This window comes from Arctopsyche grandis, chromosome 5, assembly GCF_051622035.1.
Source record: "Arctopsyche grandis isolate Sample6627 chromosome 5, ASM5162203v2, whole genome shotgun sequence".
Classification (NCBI taxonomy): Eukaryota; Metazoa; Arthropoda; class Insecta; order Trichoptera; family Hydropsychidae; genus Arctopsyche; species Arctopsyche grandis.
The window spans coordinates 33,528,433-33,542,779 of NC_135359.1; the positions used below are offsets into that span (position 1 = coordinate 33,528,433).

Genomic DNA, 14,347 nt, shown 5'->3' on the forward strand with positions numbered 1-14,347 from the left:
AAAATTGTCTTTTGGGCGATCGTAATGTGACTAATAACCAGCAGCGTGGTCTAGTAGTGAGTGTTGTATTCTTTCGTGCAAGGTGACACGTATTCGATTCCCACTAGAGTATCGTTGTAGGCCAGACCTTGGTTTGTCGAGGTCGATCGATTCTTATCAGAATTTGCCAATTTTTCTGACTTCCATTCAAACGGTTCCTGTAAAATTGGCTTTCCTATCCAATTTTCTATTGCAAACCTTGAGTTATTGTTATATCTCAGATTTCGCCAGATTTCTCTCCATAGATGTCTCTGTGGATGATTATTGAATGTAAAAATTCGTATTGTTACATGTAAAATGTTATTGATCGTATTGTTTACGATGTTTGTAATGTCTGACCATACATAGATGTCAGGTGTTTCGATTTACATGTGTATCTATGTAATCATTATGTATTTAATATATGTAATATATAATTTCTCGAGTCTTAATCTGTTTAGCATACTCGCCGCTTTAAACCGCTGAGATATAACACACTACGTCGCGTCACGCGTACTGTGTTATATAATTTCATACAAACAATATTTGGCCGCACGCTGCCGTTCGTGTCGCAGACGCATAGTGCGGTCAGACCTTTAGAGTAGTCTGTTGAAATAAAATAAAATAAAATTACCGCTAGTCACGATGACGCATTGAGGATACCTGCCTTGCCAAATGGATAACGTGATTTGTCAGGTTCCAATCTTAAATGACAGAGGAGGATTGCCACTCTATCACAACGGCCGGTTGTGACTTCCGGTTGTCGATTTGTTTACAACACCCCACCCCCCTCCACTGCGTGTCGGAAGGGCGCGCTTTCAGACGCAGTAAATGGCAATTTGCCACGTCGGGGGAGATCACGCGCGACTCCCGTTCAGCTGATCGGCGTCCATCACGGTTGGAGACGGATATTCTGGTAGCCGAAGCAAAAGCCGATGTCGAAGTCGAATCCGCCAAAAATACCCCCGACGCGTCCGACAGCCGTCCCCTCCGCCTCCCCCGCCCACTCGTCTTGGAAAACCCGCCAGTACACGATCGCCCGTCGCACAACTAGCTCGCAAATACGAAACGCGTGCGATTATCCTACGCCATATCGTCACTCACTTAACCTGCCCAAGTGAGTTCCCGCTCGCGGCATCTTTCAAATCTGACGTTTGATTGACGCGGCGGCCGAAACGCGCCGACCCGCGGCCAGGGCCGACCGCGTGTTCCATGTGCGAAAATCACGTGGCCGAGCGCAAACGCTACGTGCCGAACTGTACGTTCGCGAATCTGCGACGCACCATTACGGAATGCGTCTTATGTTACATCCCCCTCTCCTACCTCGTTCTCGCATTAAAACCATTTGTTTTTATGCCGCAAGTGAATAAACATTGGCCATATAAGCGTGAATAAAATTTATGATCCGTATTAAGTTGAAAGCCATCAGCGAAAACGTTGCTCCCTTTTCAACACTTTTCCGCATTTATAATTCGACTTGAAGGATTGTTTGATGAATAAATACAGTCTTTGAGATAATTCTATCATTTATAATATGCTTACATTAATATACATTTCAATTTGCCGTAGGATTTTCACGAGCTTTCCCCGTTTATTATCTTCATTTAGATTGAAAATTAGTTTATGCTCAGATATGAAATATAACATGAAGTATTACCATATTAAAGTTAAAAATTAGAACCTTGTGAGAACGTTGCCGAGAGCTTTTTGTGACCTTGGTGATGCTATTGTGCATAACTAACTAATAGCAAAGTCCGCTTTAAGGTCTGTTCATACCTATCCAGCACGACCCATATCCTGCAGGTGTCATGCAAGTGCGGATAGTATTCTTTGGTACATTCTATATGGACACGCATGAATGCGTAAATGCGCATGCGTGAATGGAGTATGAATGCGTCCATATAATGTACCAAAGAATACTATCCGCACTTGCAGGACACCTGCAGGATACGGGTCGTGCTGGATAGGTATGAACAGACCTTAAAAGGTCAAAGAATTTGACCCTTAAAGCCCTCAACATGAGGCCACCACCCACCCAACGAATACAGTCTAAAAGGCCCTTTCGTCGGATACCGAGACGGTTGTGCAGCAATATTGCCCAAGAACAACCGCATATCATTGCTCTATATAGAAAACCACACTGTACATAACCAAGTACAAAATAATCAAGATGAACACATAAAGGCGTACATGCGTTAGGAATTAATACCTGAATTGTGAACAACTAACTAATTGGAATTCAGGTATTATTTTGCTGCTATAGGCGTCACTTGTACTTTTTTAATTCAAGTATACACTAGCGAACAGTCACAGCATTTGCCCTCAAAACAAAAGACAATTTAAAAAAATCTAAATTTTAATTGTTTATGAACAAATACTAACCTAAGTAGAGCTTCGTTTAACGTTCGTACGTTTATTTAGATTCAAATGAAATCATAAATTATTTAATTAGCCAATTATACGTTAGACATATTTCCAATCCAATTTTCTTTGCAAACTCTCGTATTGGCATTAAATTTTCATGCGAATTTCCCAGACATTTCTGAAATATAATTTATATTAAGGCTAATTGTCAGAGCTCGCGTCCACCGGTAAGATGAGCTAAACTTCTTTAAATTTTCATGAAATTTGTAAAATATATAAACATTTTACGAATCCACGTGGTTTTTCTGACATAATTAGGTCACTAGTGATGAATCGTTAGTCAATCTTAACGTGATTGCGCACACGCACACAATTCTGGCACGTCAATCCTTTTGTTGCATATTCTACATTGTTGACGCATACCGAAGCCGTGTAGGCAATTCCAAATTTAAAATTTCGAAACAGGCCCAAACTGAAACAGTACATTTTTCTAATTTTACAGAAACTCTGCAGTATAATGTGACTCAAGTGATAAAAAACCTCGACCTCTCCAATTTGTGATTTAAATATAATACAAATACAAGGCTGTGATTTTTATTTTTGATATAGTACTTACTATTTTTAAAAATAATAATACGAAAAATAAAATAGTTTAGTTCTAAGTGTGTCATGTGTTGTGAAGCGAATCTGAGGTGACTTACCAGCGGTGGACGATTTTCGCTCGCATGAGATGCGCGACCAGGTCAGACGGCTGTTTTCGCGGCCGAGCACTCATCATCAGCATCAGCATCAGCAACATGATCAGCACTCTCCTCCCAATGGAATCCTTCATTCCAACGGGGACGTTTGCGACGAGCTCGGATTCGGAGTCATCGAGCTGTGCGAAACAGGTGGACATTCTCAAACTTAAGTCTCCAAACTTCCATTCATGTTAAGAATAACTTTTCATTGTGTTGTGACTAGCCTGTCACAAATGGTGATTTCAATAAACGCTATCCACACTTGAACCCTCATTACGTTTGATCACGTTTGACTTAATCGAATCGGACTTAAACCGTCAGCTGATTGAATGTCATTCGTATGTGTTATTTAAATTTAAAGCTCTAGGAGTATGTCTATTTTGGATATCAATCTGATTTTGTCACGATGGATGTTTTATTATTATAACATTTATTTTCTTAAATGTATGTAGATTAATGCAGTTCAAAATCAATCCATTAATCCATCAATTATTATATAAAAAAGTGCATTATGTATGTAGCTGAGCGACATCAGATCGGTTACACTTTGAAATAACAGAATCATTATTATAATTATAAAACAGTTGGAATATTGGCCGTAATCATTCCATTCGTGAAGGCCCACCCCCACTCTTTGGAAGATCTGCGCAAAAACAACGATCAGTACAAGATCTAAGCGTGAGTATCTTTTCTGTGTAGTGGGAGAGGGCCTTCGTCGTAAGTTGAACGAATTACTAATAGTGAGGGCCCAACTTGTCATGCGGCCCAAATTTCTATACACTCAATGTAATTTTATTTACCATTGTTCAACTTGAAAATATCGAAAATTATCAAAATGACTCATTCGTACACGTACATACATATGTATATAAAAAAAAATACTATTTTGCTTCACCTTCAAGTGTTCGAAGGTTTTCTCAGAATGGTTTGATACACAGTTTATTAAAAAAGCTTGCAAAAAGACTTATGTTCTTAATAAAATATGTTCATAAGATTCATTACAAAATACAGTTCCTTAGAAAGTTAATATTCAGAAGTACATATGTATCATTTTTATGTATATACATATTTTACCTTTCCAATTACTATTGCGAGTGTTAAGAGGTTCTTCAGTTAGTTAAAAATGATAAAACATTACAAAAGAAACTCCATCAAACAATCCAGGCTAAATAATTTCGCATCGCTGGCTATTGAACTTGTAAACAAGCATCGAAAATGTAGCTTAAATAACTTATTTGTGTTTTTTTAAACCTTAAATCCTGAAAGAAGGTTTCTATATAATAAACGAAAACCATGTGAGACGTATGAGAGGTTATTATAAATACTTCTAGGACATAGGTCATAGATCATAGGTCGGCAAACTTATTAGTCAACAGAGCCAAATTTCAACAGTACAACGATTGATATTTCTTTTGAGGGCCAAATTTATTTAGCTTAAATTATATACATTGGTAGGTACAATGATTATGAAAATTTAAGTTTTAAGTCTTAATTAAACTATACTTAATAATAATATTATTTATTAATAAAAATTAAATTGTATGTAAGGTAACCATAAAATTGTATCAGGAAAATGATTGACAAAGACTTAATGTGAACAATAGCGTTCCAGGTTCTCTTCAATAAGACGACTTCTCAGTTTACTTTTGATAAGGTTCGTGCTTGAAAAAGGTTGTTCGCATGAATATGTAGAACCGAAAAGGGAAAGAATAGAAAACGCTAGGTTTTCACCTGATCATTAAAGAGCGGACCAACTTTGCGCCGTTCATTGTTCATTTTTCTTCGTGCTTTGTTCATTTTTATGATGAATCATTTGTTATGCTCTCTAGCTTTGTAGTTTGCCCTGTTTCCTGGAAAAAGCACGCTTCCGGTCCTACCTCTACTGATCATATGAATCAGGAATATTATTCCAGTTATTAAAAATCATCACGTCTTCCTTCTCCAGATCTTTCAAAGCAGACCACTTGTGCTGTGAACTACATAAGCTCACTTTTTTTTTCTCCAATATTTCCATATCAACACAAATACGTTCAAATTTAGAACGCCATAATTCTTTGTTTTTTAAATCCACCAATTGCATTTTTTGGATCCATTGATTGTCCGTTAGTTCTGGATAGTGTACAGTACCCTTCTCAAGCAGAATTGTTTTAATAAGGAAGCGAAACATTTTAAAACGTTTCCTCTTGATAACCAACGTACCTTGTTATGCAGCAGAAGATCTGCCTACTCACTTTCTATTTCAACTAAAAATTCAACTAAAAATTGGCGATGGTTAACCTCTTAATCGCCATAAGCGCACCGGTGCGCGCTCTTTCGTGTTTCTTTCGTGACTATGACTCGTTTCTAAAAACGCGTGGCGATTAAGTGGTTAAGAACATTAGCTATAATAGAGTTAATAATCTTAATCACCAATTCCATAACTTTGCAAATCTCTTCTGGTAATGTCTGCGCACAAAGCGCTTCTTGATGAATGATGCAATGGTAATCAAATACCTCGTTTTGCTAGATTAAGCTTCTAGTTTACATTTGCACACCGACTCGTCATTGGGGTGCGTTCGCAAATCCCTGGTTTGTCATCAAATGCACGTGTTGGACACAGCTATAGCCGAGAGCAAATAAAATTAATACCATTGCTCACATAGGGCGACGCTGCTAAAGTTTACGGATTATGTATTTTTTACAAGCCCTTCTATGTTTTTTAAATTTAAAACAATGCAATTCTCATAAAACGTGACTGATCCTGTTTTCACAGGGTATATTTACAGGACTCGGTGTGCATTGTTTGGGGGGTGCTCGCTCTCAAATGGATTGTACTCGATTGTACTCTGTGGGTTTTGCGATTGCTTGTAAATACATATGTTGGTGGATCTGAAAAGTTATCAAGATAGAATAGAGTGCCTTTTGACGACTTTTCCTTACAATATATGTATGTACATAGCTAACGTCTGCAGAGTGATACTTTTTGGGTCCGCTTTTCGGCAGACAAATCGGAAGACTAGTCTTTAATCTCTATGACTTTTTTCGTTATAGGTACATATATATAACATCGCATTGCTGGCCTTTGAACACAAATAGACATCGAAGACTTATTGGTGATTTTGCAAATATTCAATTGAATTTAAGATCGGAAAAGTATCAACAAATATTAGAATTATTTTATTTATTTATTGTTTATTTACTGTCACAAATCAATACACACTCGCCATTACAGATTTGCTCCAATGCGACGGGTGTACGTTAACGAAATACACAATACATAAACAATCAGAAATCAGAAATACAGTAATACATACATATACAATCAGAATATATAGCATATAACAATTAATCAGAAATAATAATCATAGTGACATGGATTATTTTTAGGATTATTTTTTTTAGATTTTTTTTTTTTTTTGTATACAATTTTTATACATACAATAAATACGAAATTATAGAGATGTCGATAGAGATATCTATAGATTTCAGTTTACTGTGTATAATTATTACAAATTATACACAGGCAGATTTTGTGACAACAGGATTAGATCTAAAACCAATTTTCAGGAACCGTTTCAGCAATGATCAGATAAAATTGGCAAACTCTGATAGAGAAACGATCGATTTGGAGTCACAAAACCCCCAAATCTAACCAGCAGTGGCGAGGACTCGAACCTTTGACCTCAGTGATGCTAAATATATACGCTACCACTAAGCCAAACTGCTGGCTTAAACTGATGCTTTATCTCGTATTTTTAAAAATAATATAAAATGTGGGTGGACTTGCATAATTTTTGCGGTACCCCGACTTTCGCACGACAGTCAAAAGCGCCCCGACATAACCGCCCCGACAAAACCGCGCTAGAATATATGATAAAATTAAAATATCAATTTCGACTGAATCCTATAATATGAATAATCTTATACATTTTAAAATGTGTAATACAAACATATATTTATTTTTATTCAGATCACAGTTTTAATTTGACGAAAAAAAATCATATAATATTTATGGAATCAATGTTTATACGAGGCGTTATATTTGAAAAGTCCACTTTTCTTCATTTCGAGAAATATTTTGCTCATCATTTCGAGGAATATCTGGGAGCTCTATAATTAGACCATTTATTGAAAATTGAGCTTAAACCCACTTAAAATTTTCATATCATCGACATACATACATAGTTCGTTCTTGGAAACTTGAGCTTTACGAACAATCATTGAGATCCCGTTCAATAAACAACATGCGAATCACAAACAATTTTAACATAGAGCTTTTGCTTTTGAAAAAGCACGTTTGTGACTATTGATTTTATCGGATCGCACATACCTAAATATAAAATACGATCACGTATAGTTACGCGCCATTTTCGCGGCGACATTCGCGAATTTATTTACCCGACGTTGGAAAAACATTGTGATGGTCGAAAAACAAAAAAAAAATTGCTTTCGCAGAGCAAAATTATAACGAAAATACCAACGAATAAAAACAGAATAGTAATGGCGTGGGCGACCGTTAAATGTTTTTTTTTTGCTTGCTTAGAATTGTATGTATGTGAAAGAGATGGTGTGTCCATTTCGCGGCTATTGTTCAAATATACATACATACAGATGTGTATTTTGAGTGTGTTAAAACATTATGGTCTCACAAATGTTTGCCCGTTTTTTGGTACGCACTAACTAAAGCACACAATATAAATGCTCGTTTAATTACGAAGAGAAAACAACGTAGTTTACCCTCCGAATGAATGGTTTAATCGTATTTCGTATAATACATAGATCACACGCATGGTGAACTAATCGATTAATGATTTATTGCCGTTTTAGTGTTGTTTGGACTGAATTTCCATCAAAATGGCGTCCTTTCTTTCCTTCTAATTTCAATAACTTTTCACAATCAAGCTACATACATACGTAGATATTCTCAATACATTAATAAATATCAAGATCTACAAATACCCATCATAAAGACAATGATTTGTATATAAAACAAAGACAGCCCTTGATTAACCCCTTTTTAGTCGAGAGGTATGTATGTATTATACATACATATGTATGTAGTACATACATATATGCTTATATTAATTTTTTTAACAAGTCGCATGGCACATTGGGTTCACCAAGTGTTGTTGTTGTTTTTTTTTTTTTTACTAGGAAGGCCTAACAGGTAACCCCAATGCGCCTCTCAAATATACAATGCAAACATTGTACATTTGATATAAATATTATTAGTATTATACAAAGTACATAAATATATATCAATTAATATCCACAGAGACATCTATGGTCAAATTTGTAAATTTGCAACATTTTATACAATTCAACGAAATTCGAGATTGCTGAAAAAATGCGAAAGGTTGCCAATTTTTTAGAACCGTTTAAGTGAAAATCAGATAAATTAGCAAACTCTAGTAGGAAACGTTCGGCCTTTTTTGATTTAAGTATCTATTTAACGTTGTAATACGTATTTTATTACTCATCTACAAGTACATATATAAAATGGTTATTTTTTCACAGTTATTATTCATACAGACGTTATACCTACAATGCGAATGCACAGTCTAATTGAGACTTTTTATACCTGCACCAGGCTACAAATATATATAATAAAAGTATTAAAAAATCATCAGATTTCGGTTATAGTACCTACATATAATAAGTTTGTTTTTTTCTGTATGCGTATCTTTTTGGGAATCGACCTATAAACCATGCTTTACCAATTCAATGCCCTCTAAATTACTTCCTAGTCGTTGGTAATAACGTATCATCGGTGATGGGAAACGGAACAATGAATAGATATTGGCTTTTACCCTTTTAACCCTTTCAGATCGTAAATCTCTTTCGATAGACGCAATTCGAAAATCAAGCTTTTTTCCCATTTAAATTGATGCGTTTAGTAAATTTGTAAGACGTATGTTCATACATCCGAAAACACTGTAAACATAAAATATGACCCAAATATTCTTATTTATTAGGAATGTATTTATTATCTTCAACAAACACTTAATTCGCTTTACGCAGTATGCAGAAAATGAATCATTTGTATATCTTATTTTTATTTATCTAATGTGTCATTTTTACTTAATACATATGGGTAATTTAAACAAAATTAGTTTTTTTTAACTCCGTTACCTTTGCATACATTTACTCTTAAAATCAACCCATGAATTGAATATTTAATATAATGTTTTGTTCGTAAATCATATATTGCAAAAATTTCGTAATATGCTTTAAATAGAGTTATAGAATTTATATCCAACAAGATTTATCTTCTTCAAATGCGTGATTGATATGTTTTAGATATGCAACAATATATCTATGTACATAAATACTTATGAAATGAATTAATTATTGGTTTGATATTGAATAAGATTTACAAATTGTTTTTTGATTGAATTATTGGTTTGTAAAATAGCTTTTTCTTCATACATATTTCTCACTGGTTGACAAATTTATTCTATTTTTTCAAAACCGACATAATATTTCAAACGGAGAGGCTTTTAAATACGAACGAAAGCATTTTTGTATGAAAGTTGTACTTATGTATGTATGTATGTATGTATAATAACTTTGTACATGAATTTTAAGATAACAACACATTCAAATACATATGTACATAGTTTGCAACAATTACTCATTGATAAAACGAATTTAATGTTTTTTTTTTTGTTAAAACTGAAACCAAGTGATTCAAACGATTTTAATTCATTGTCTTTACATCTCTATATGGTGGCCCTTAAAAGCAAATCATCAAGTGTATTTCGACAGTTTGATCCACGAGAAAAAAATATGTATTTATAGCAACATCATCAGCCAAGTGGATTAAATAAATTGAATCGATTTATAAGTGTCACGTGAGAAGCGGCCAACCGTTGCAATTTTTTGGCATATGTTAAATTTTTCCTCATACGATTATTTATACCGCATAGGCTTAGCAATAGATTGACTGAAAAATAAAAATTTTCAATTGTTATCATAATAAGTATTGTTCGAAGCTTCTGGCACTGAAATAGCAATACATGCAATGCTATGTAGTAGGTTTTTATCGTTGATTCAACACTTTTATGCATACTCAGGTCGACAAGCAATCGATATGCCTACTGTTCGGAAACGATGCCAAACGAAAGCTCGAATGTGGATGTGAAATTTTCATGGAGTTACATATATGTATGTATTTACAATAGTTAGGTCAGTAACCAGCTTGAGGGTCGTCAATTTGGCTGTCACTTATTATTTTTTATGGTTCTTTCGATATTTTAGTGCCAGGTGGAGGCTTTTTTATACCACTATGAATTACGAGGCACAATTTGCAGGTAAAGAATGTCAAAGCTTTCGCTTTTGTACATATATTCATGTGGTTTTGTTTAAAATCTTAGTTTTAGAACTATGAAGGTTAAGAGACAAGTATATTTAATTACGTATAATATGTATATAAACGTAAAATCTTTTGGGTATGTAATACATATGCATACTCAAAAGATTTATATTATACATATTTATGTATAATAGAAGACTTAATAGTGTGTAATACAAATAAGTTTAGTAAAAGAATTATAAGAGTCATCATAATAACAAAAATAAAACTTGTTTAATATAAACAATGACAGATTAATGTATCTTGGCAGCATCTTCAAATCTGAACTCCGAATATTATGATATTGCACATTGATATTTTTCTCAACTGATTTTTTATCCTGTCTGTAGTTTTTGGTCGCAACATATGTGTGTTATTCAGCTCGAGTGTCTTTTGAAGTCCATATGTTGGCTAAAAGCAGGTCGCAGAGTATTATTCTAGAACCGGGAGCTGTACATTTAGTATGGGAAATAGGTCTAGTTAATTTCGTATACGAGACAGAATAGAAATATAATTCGTAACTTACGAACATAGGTCCAGGGTCTAACTTTCAAATGCAGTGATGTAAATAATAACCTTCTGAAAAGCAATCGTGTAATTAAAATTAGAAGTAACGACAAGCAGACAACCTTTGGGCCAATTTTAGCAAAATTCAATAAAATATAATATTATATTCACGTCGACATTGCTTTCATTATATAATGTTATATAACAATCTGCATTGCAAAATATGTTTAGACAACGGCAAACATCTTCAGCTTGGATCCATTAAAAACATATTATATGTACAACGTAGATATTTACTTGCTTGCTCCAAAAATGTGCACGTAAACTACGCACATTGATATGCTAAATAGCATAGAAAGGTTCGTTTTTACCGAAATTTTACAGGTCGAATATCTCTGGGAGATTCGGCGATAAGATTGCGTCAACCAGGTTTATTTTAAGTATCCTGAAAGAACACAACAGTATACGAATTAATAGAATACGAACGACTAGAATGCGAAACGATGCTTTAAGCGCCACGCACAAGTGATTTAGCACGTTGAATGAGTTGAAATATATTATTCGCATGTGCTGTTTTTATTTTTTTTTGTTTTTTTTCATTGAACTTCGGACGCTAATTGTTAGCAAATTATAAAAATCTCACTTACGTACATATGCTGTCTGGTGTACTGAAACTTCATTGGAATGCATATGCAAAGCGCAAAGTGATAATTGTTTATTTGCTTGAGATTATTTGCATTTTTCACTAGCTGATGGGTGTGATCTCAAAGCTCAAATATTATGTGTCGTCATTATATTTTTTTCACTTCACATCCAAACGTGGATAATATGTATATTATACTTATTACATTCATATTGTAATGTAATCGCATCACAGCACATACTGTACGTTTGTTTCCCATTTATTTTCCGGACTTTCCAATGATTTTGTAAAAGTTACACACATTCATGAACTCCCATCTCCTTGCTTCGCGGATTTACATCAGTGACATTGTATTTATAATACTATGGAATCGGTATAGATACTTATGTGAAAGCTCTAAGAAGTCGTAATTATTTTCGAATAATTAATGATTTAAATGCAATATGCACCGTAGCCGATTTTTTTTAATAACTCTTTATAATTTTCTAACCATCAATTTATTTTTTATGAGTATCATCAGTGGCGTGCAGTGAAATTCTCCCTGTTTTTGCCGTTCCTCTTGTATCCTGCTCGCGCACACGCAAGTAAGGCTGTGTGACAAAAACAGAGGGAATTTCACAGCATGTTCACTGATTATTATATGTCATGATTATCATATATATATATATATACATATACGCCACTGATTATTATATTTTACGATTATCACTTATGTTATAAACTGAAAATACAGCAATTCAAAAGCGTCTCAAAAATATCTACACGTTTCCCTACAGTGCAAAACCTGCTTTTCGTGAAATACTGGGAAGATTGTATCAAATTTTTCTAGAAATATCACGAAAAAATATATCGATTCATTTTTATGATAATTTTTCTTGGTTTTCTTTAATCATTTTATTTGGAAAACACCGACATACTAGATAATACCAATAAACACGGGAAAGAAATTTCGCGATAGATAGCAACCCTAATATTTTAAGAAATTCACCAAATCTACATATTATACCTATGTAGGTATGTGTACATACATATGTATGTAGATACACTTTTAATTGAGTTTTTTTTATAACAGTGGAAATTACTATTAGATTAATTTGAAACGGTAATCCTCATATTTTGGAGTAAAAGTGATACTTGATTGTATGCAAAATATCTGAACTTCTCAACAATTTTCTTTAAATTTATTCTTAATTCAAATATCAATTTTAATATAACGGACGGATATACACATACATACATATATACATGTACATATTTACGTATGTAGGTTTCTAAGGCTAAATAATCAACAATTATCGAGTATGTATTTTATTTTTTTTCGTAATCATTTCGAATCAATTTCTACTAGACTTAAAATGAAATACATTTTATATACAACTTTTTAAAATTTGATAAAGATCTAATGGCTGATATTTCAGAAATATTGTATTTTGTTGTTTTTTATCAAACAAATATCAAATGCGCAGTGTGTATACAAAAGCGATGAGAGATTTTCGGGATTGATCCTCGTCACATTTTGTATTCGTTCGAGTGCACTGACATGTCGATGTATTTTTTTATGACTAAATCATTTTAAATTTGAAGTACATATGTTCATGTGTATTCTAGTACACTGTATGTATGTATGTACATACACAATAGAACAGATCGTCCCACGCGACCCACAGTTTTAGGAGTGAGAGACACTTCGTCGCCATTGCGACGACTATTGTTTTTCAGCATAGAAATGCAAATACAATGTAGATTCCTCTTGTCGGTTGCGCATGTACTGTACATATGCTTACGAAAATCTCAACCATTACTTTGAAAATATTTGTCGTTTCTCTTTTGTATTAGAAGATTTTCAAGTTACGCACTCGAGAGACGAACAAAATATTTAAAAATATTCTCGTTAATCCATTAACGCGATTCAAGTGTAAAATTCTGCTACAAAAAATCCTCGTATACATATATTGTACCTCTTATGATACACAATTATTATGTACGTATGTACGTTTTTTGAAATAAATAATGTAAAGTTTCATTTCATCTACATATGTATGTACATATATATCTAAATAATACAATAAACATAACATTCGGGATTTAGAAATGGTAGCTTTATTTTTCACCAAAAGCATACATGTGACCTTTATTTTTAATAACTTTCATTATATAAATTCTGTCATTAAAAATTGTTATTCTTTTCTGTATGTTATCAAATGTATATTTAATTTTATCAATGCCAATCACTTGGTAAAATTTATAAAACCTTTATTTGATCAAAACTTGAATTTGCTTATTCCATTTGGAAATTTAATAACATTTCTCTGGTTTGGAATCCTTATTTTAAAAAATCTCGAGTTCGAATTTTCCCATGATCACAAAACTTCATCTATTGTTAGTATGTATTATACATACATACAAGATAAAGTAAAAAGACGTTGTATGTTTAGAAAGGGTCCAACAAAAACTAACAAAAGTTCCTTCCGAACTTAAATCACTTTCATATGATATGAGATTGAAAAGAATGAATTTTTACGCTTTGGAGATGAGAAGAATGTGAGGTGATCTGATTGAAGTCTATACAATTATAAATAACCATTAGAAATTGTCCTATGATAAACCTTCTTACGTTTAACAATAACACTCAACTGAGAGGTCATACTCTCAGACTTCAAAAAGATATTTACTTATAGAAAATCTCAAAAATTTCAAATAGAGTGGTTAAAATTTTGAATAGTCTTTCCAACGAACTGTAAC

General features: G+C 33.4%; 1 protein-coding gene and 1 long non-coding RNA gene across 3 annotated transcripts in view; one reads left to right on the forward strand and one right to left on the reverse strand.

The window, feature by feature from the left end:
* The window catches only part of LOC143912065 (uncharacterized), a 569,875-nt gene that overhangs the window by 194,404 nt on the left and 361,124 nt on the right, over positions 1–14,347 (reverse strand). The window lies entirely within an intron of this gene.
* Positions 1–14,347, forward strand: part of sbm (L-type amino acid transporter sobremesa) — a 41,615-nt gene that overhangs the window by 20,254 nt on the left and 7,014 nt on the right. Inside the window, exons 1-2 of one of the 2 annotated variants that reach the window (XM_077431186.1) lie at positions 1,045–1,135; positions 2,885–3,272. The exons of the other annotated variant lie outside the window; for it this stretch is intronic. Of the exons in view, the coding sequence (XP_077287312.1) occupies positions 3,113–3,272 (160 nt within the window). The 5' untranslated portion in view covers positions 1,045–1,135; positions 2,885–3,112. Of the gene's footprint in view, positions 1–1,044; positions 1,136–2,884; positions 3,273–14,347 lie in introns of those variants that run through there. 2 annotated transcript variants of the gene reach the window in all.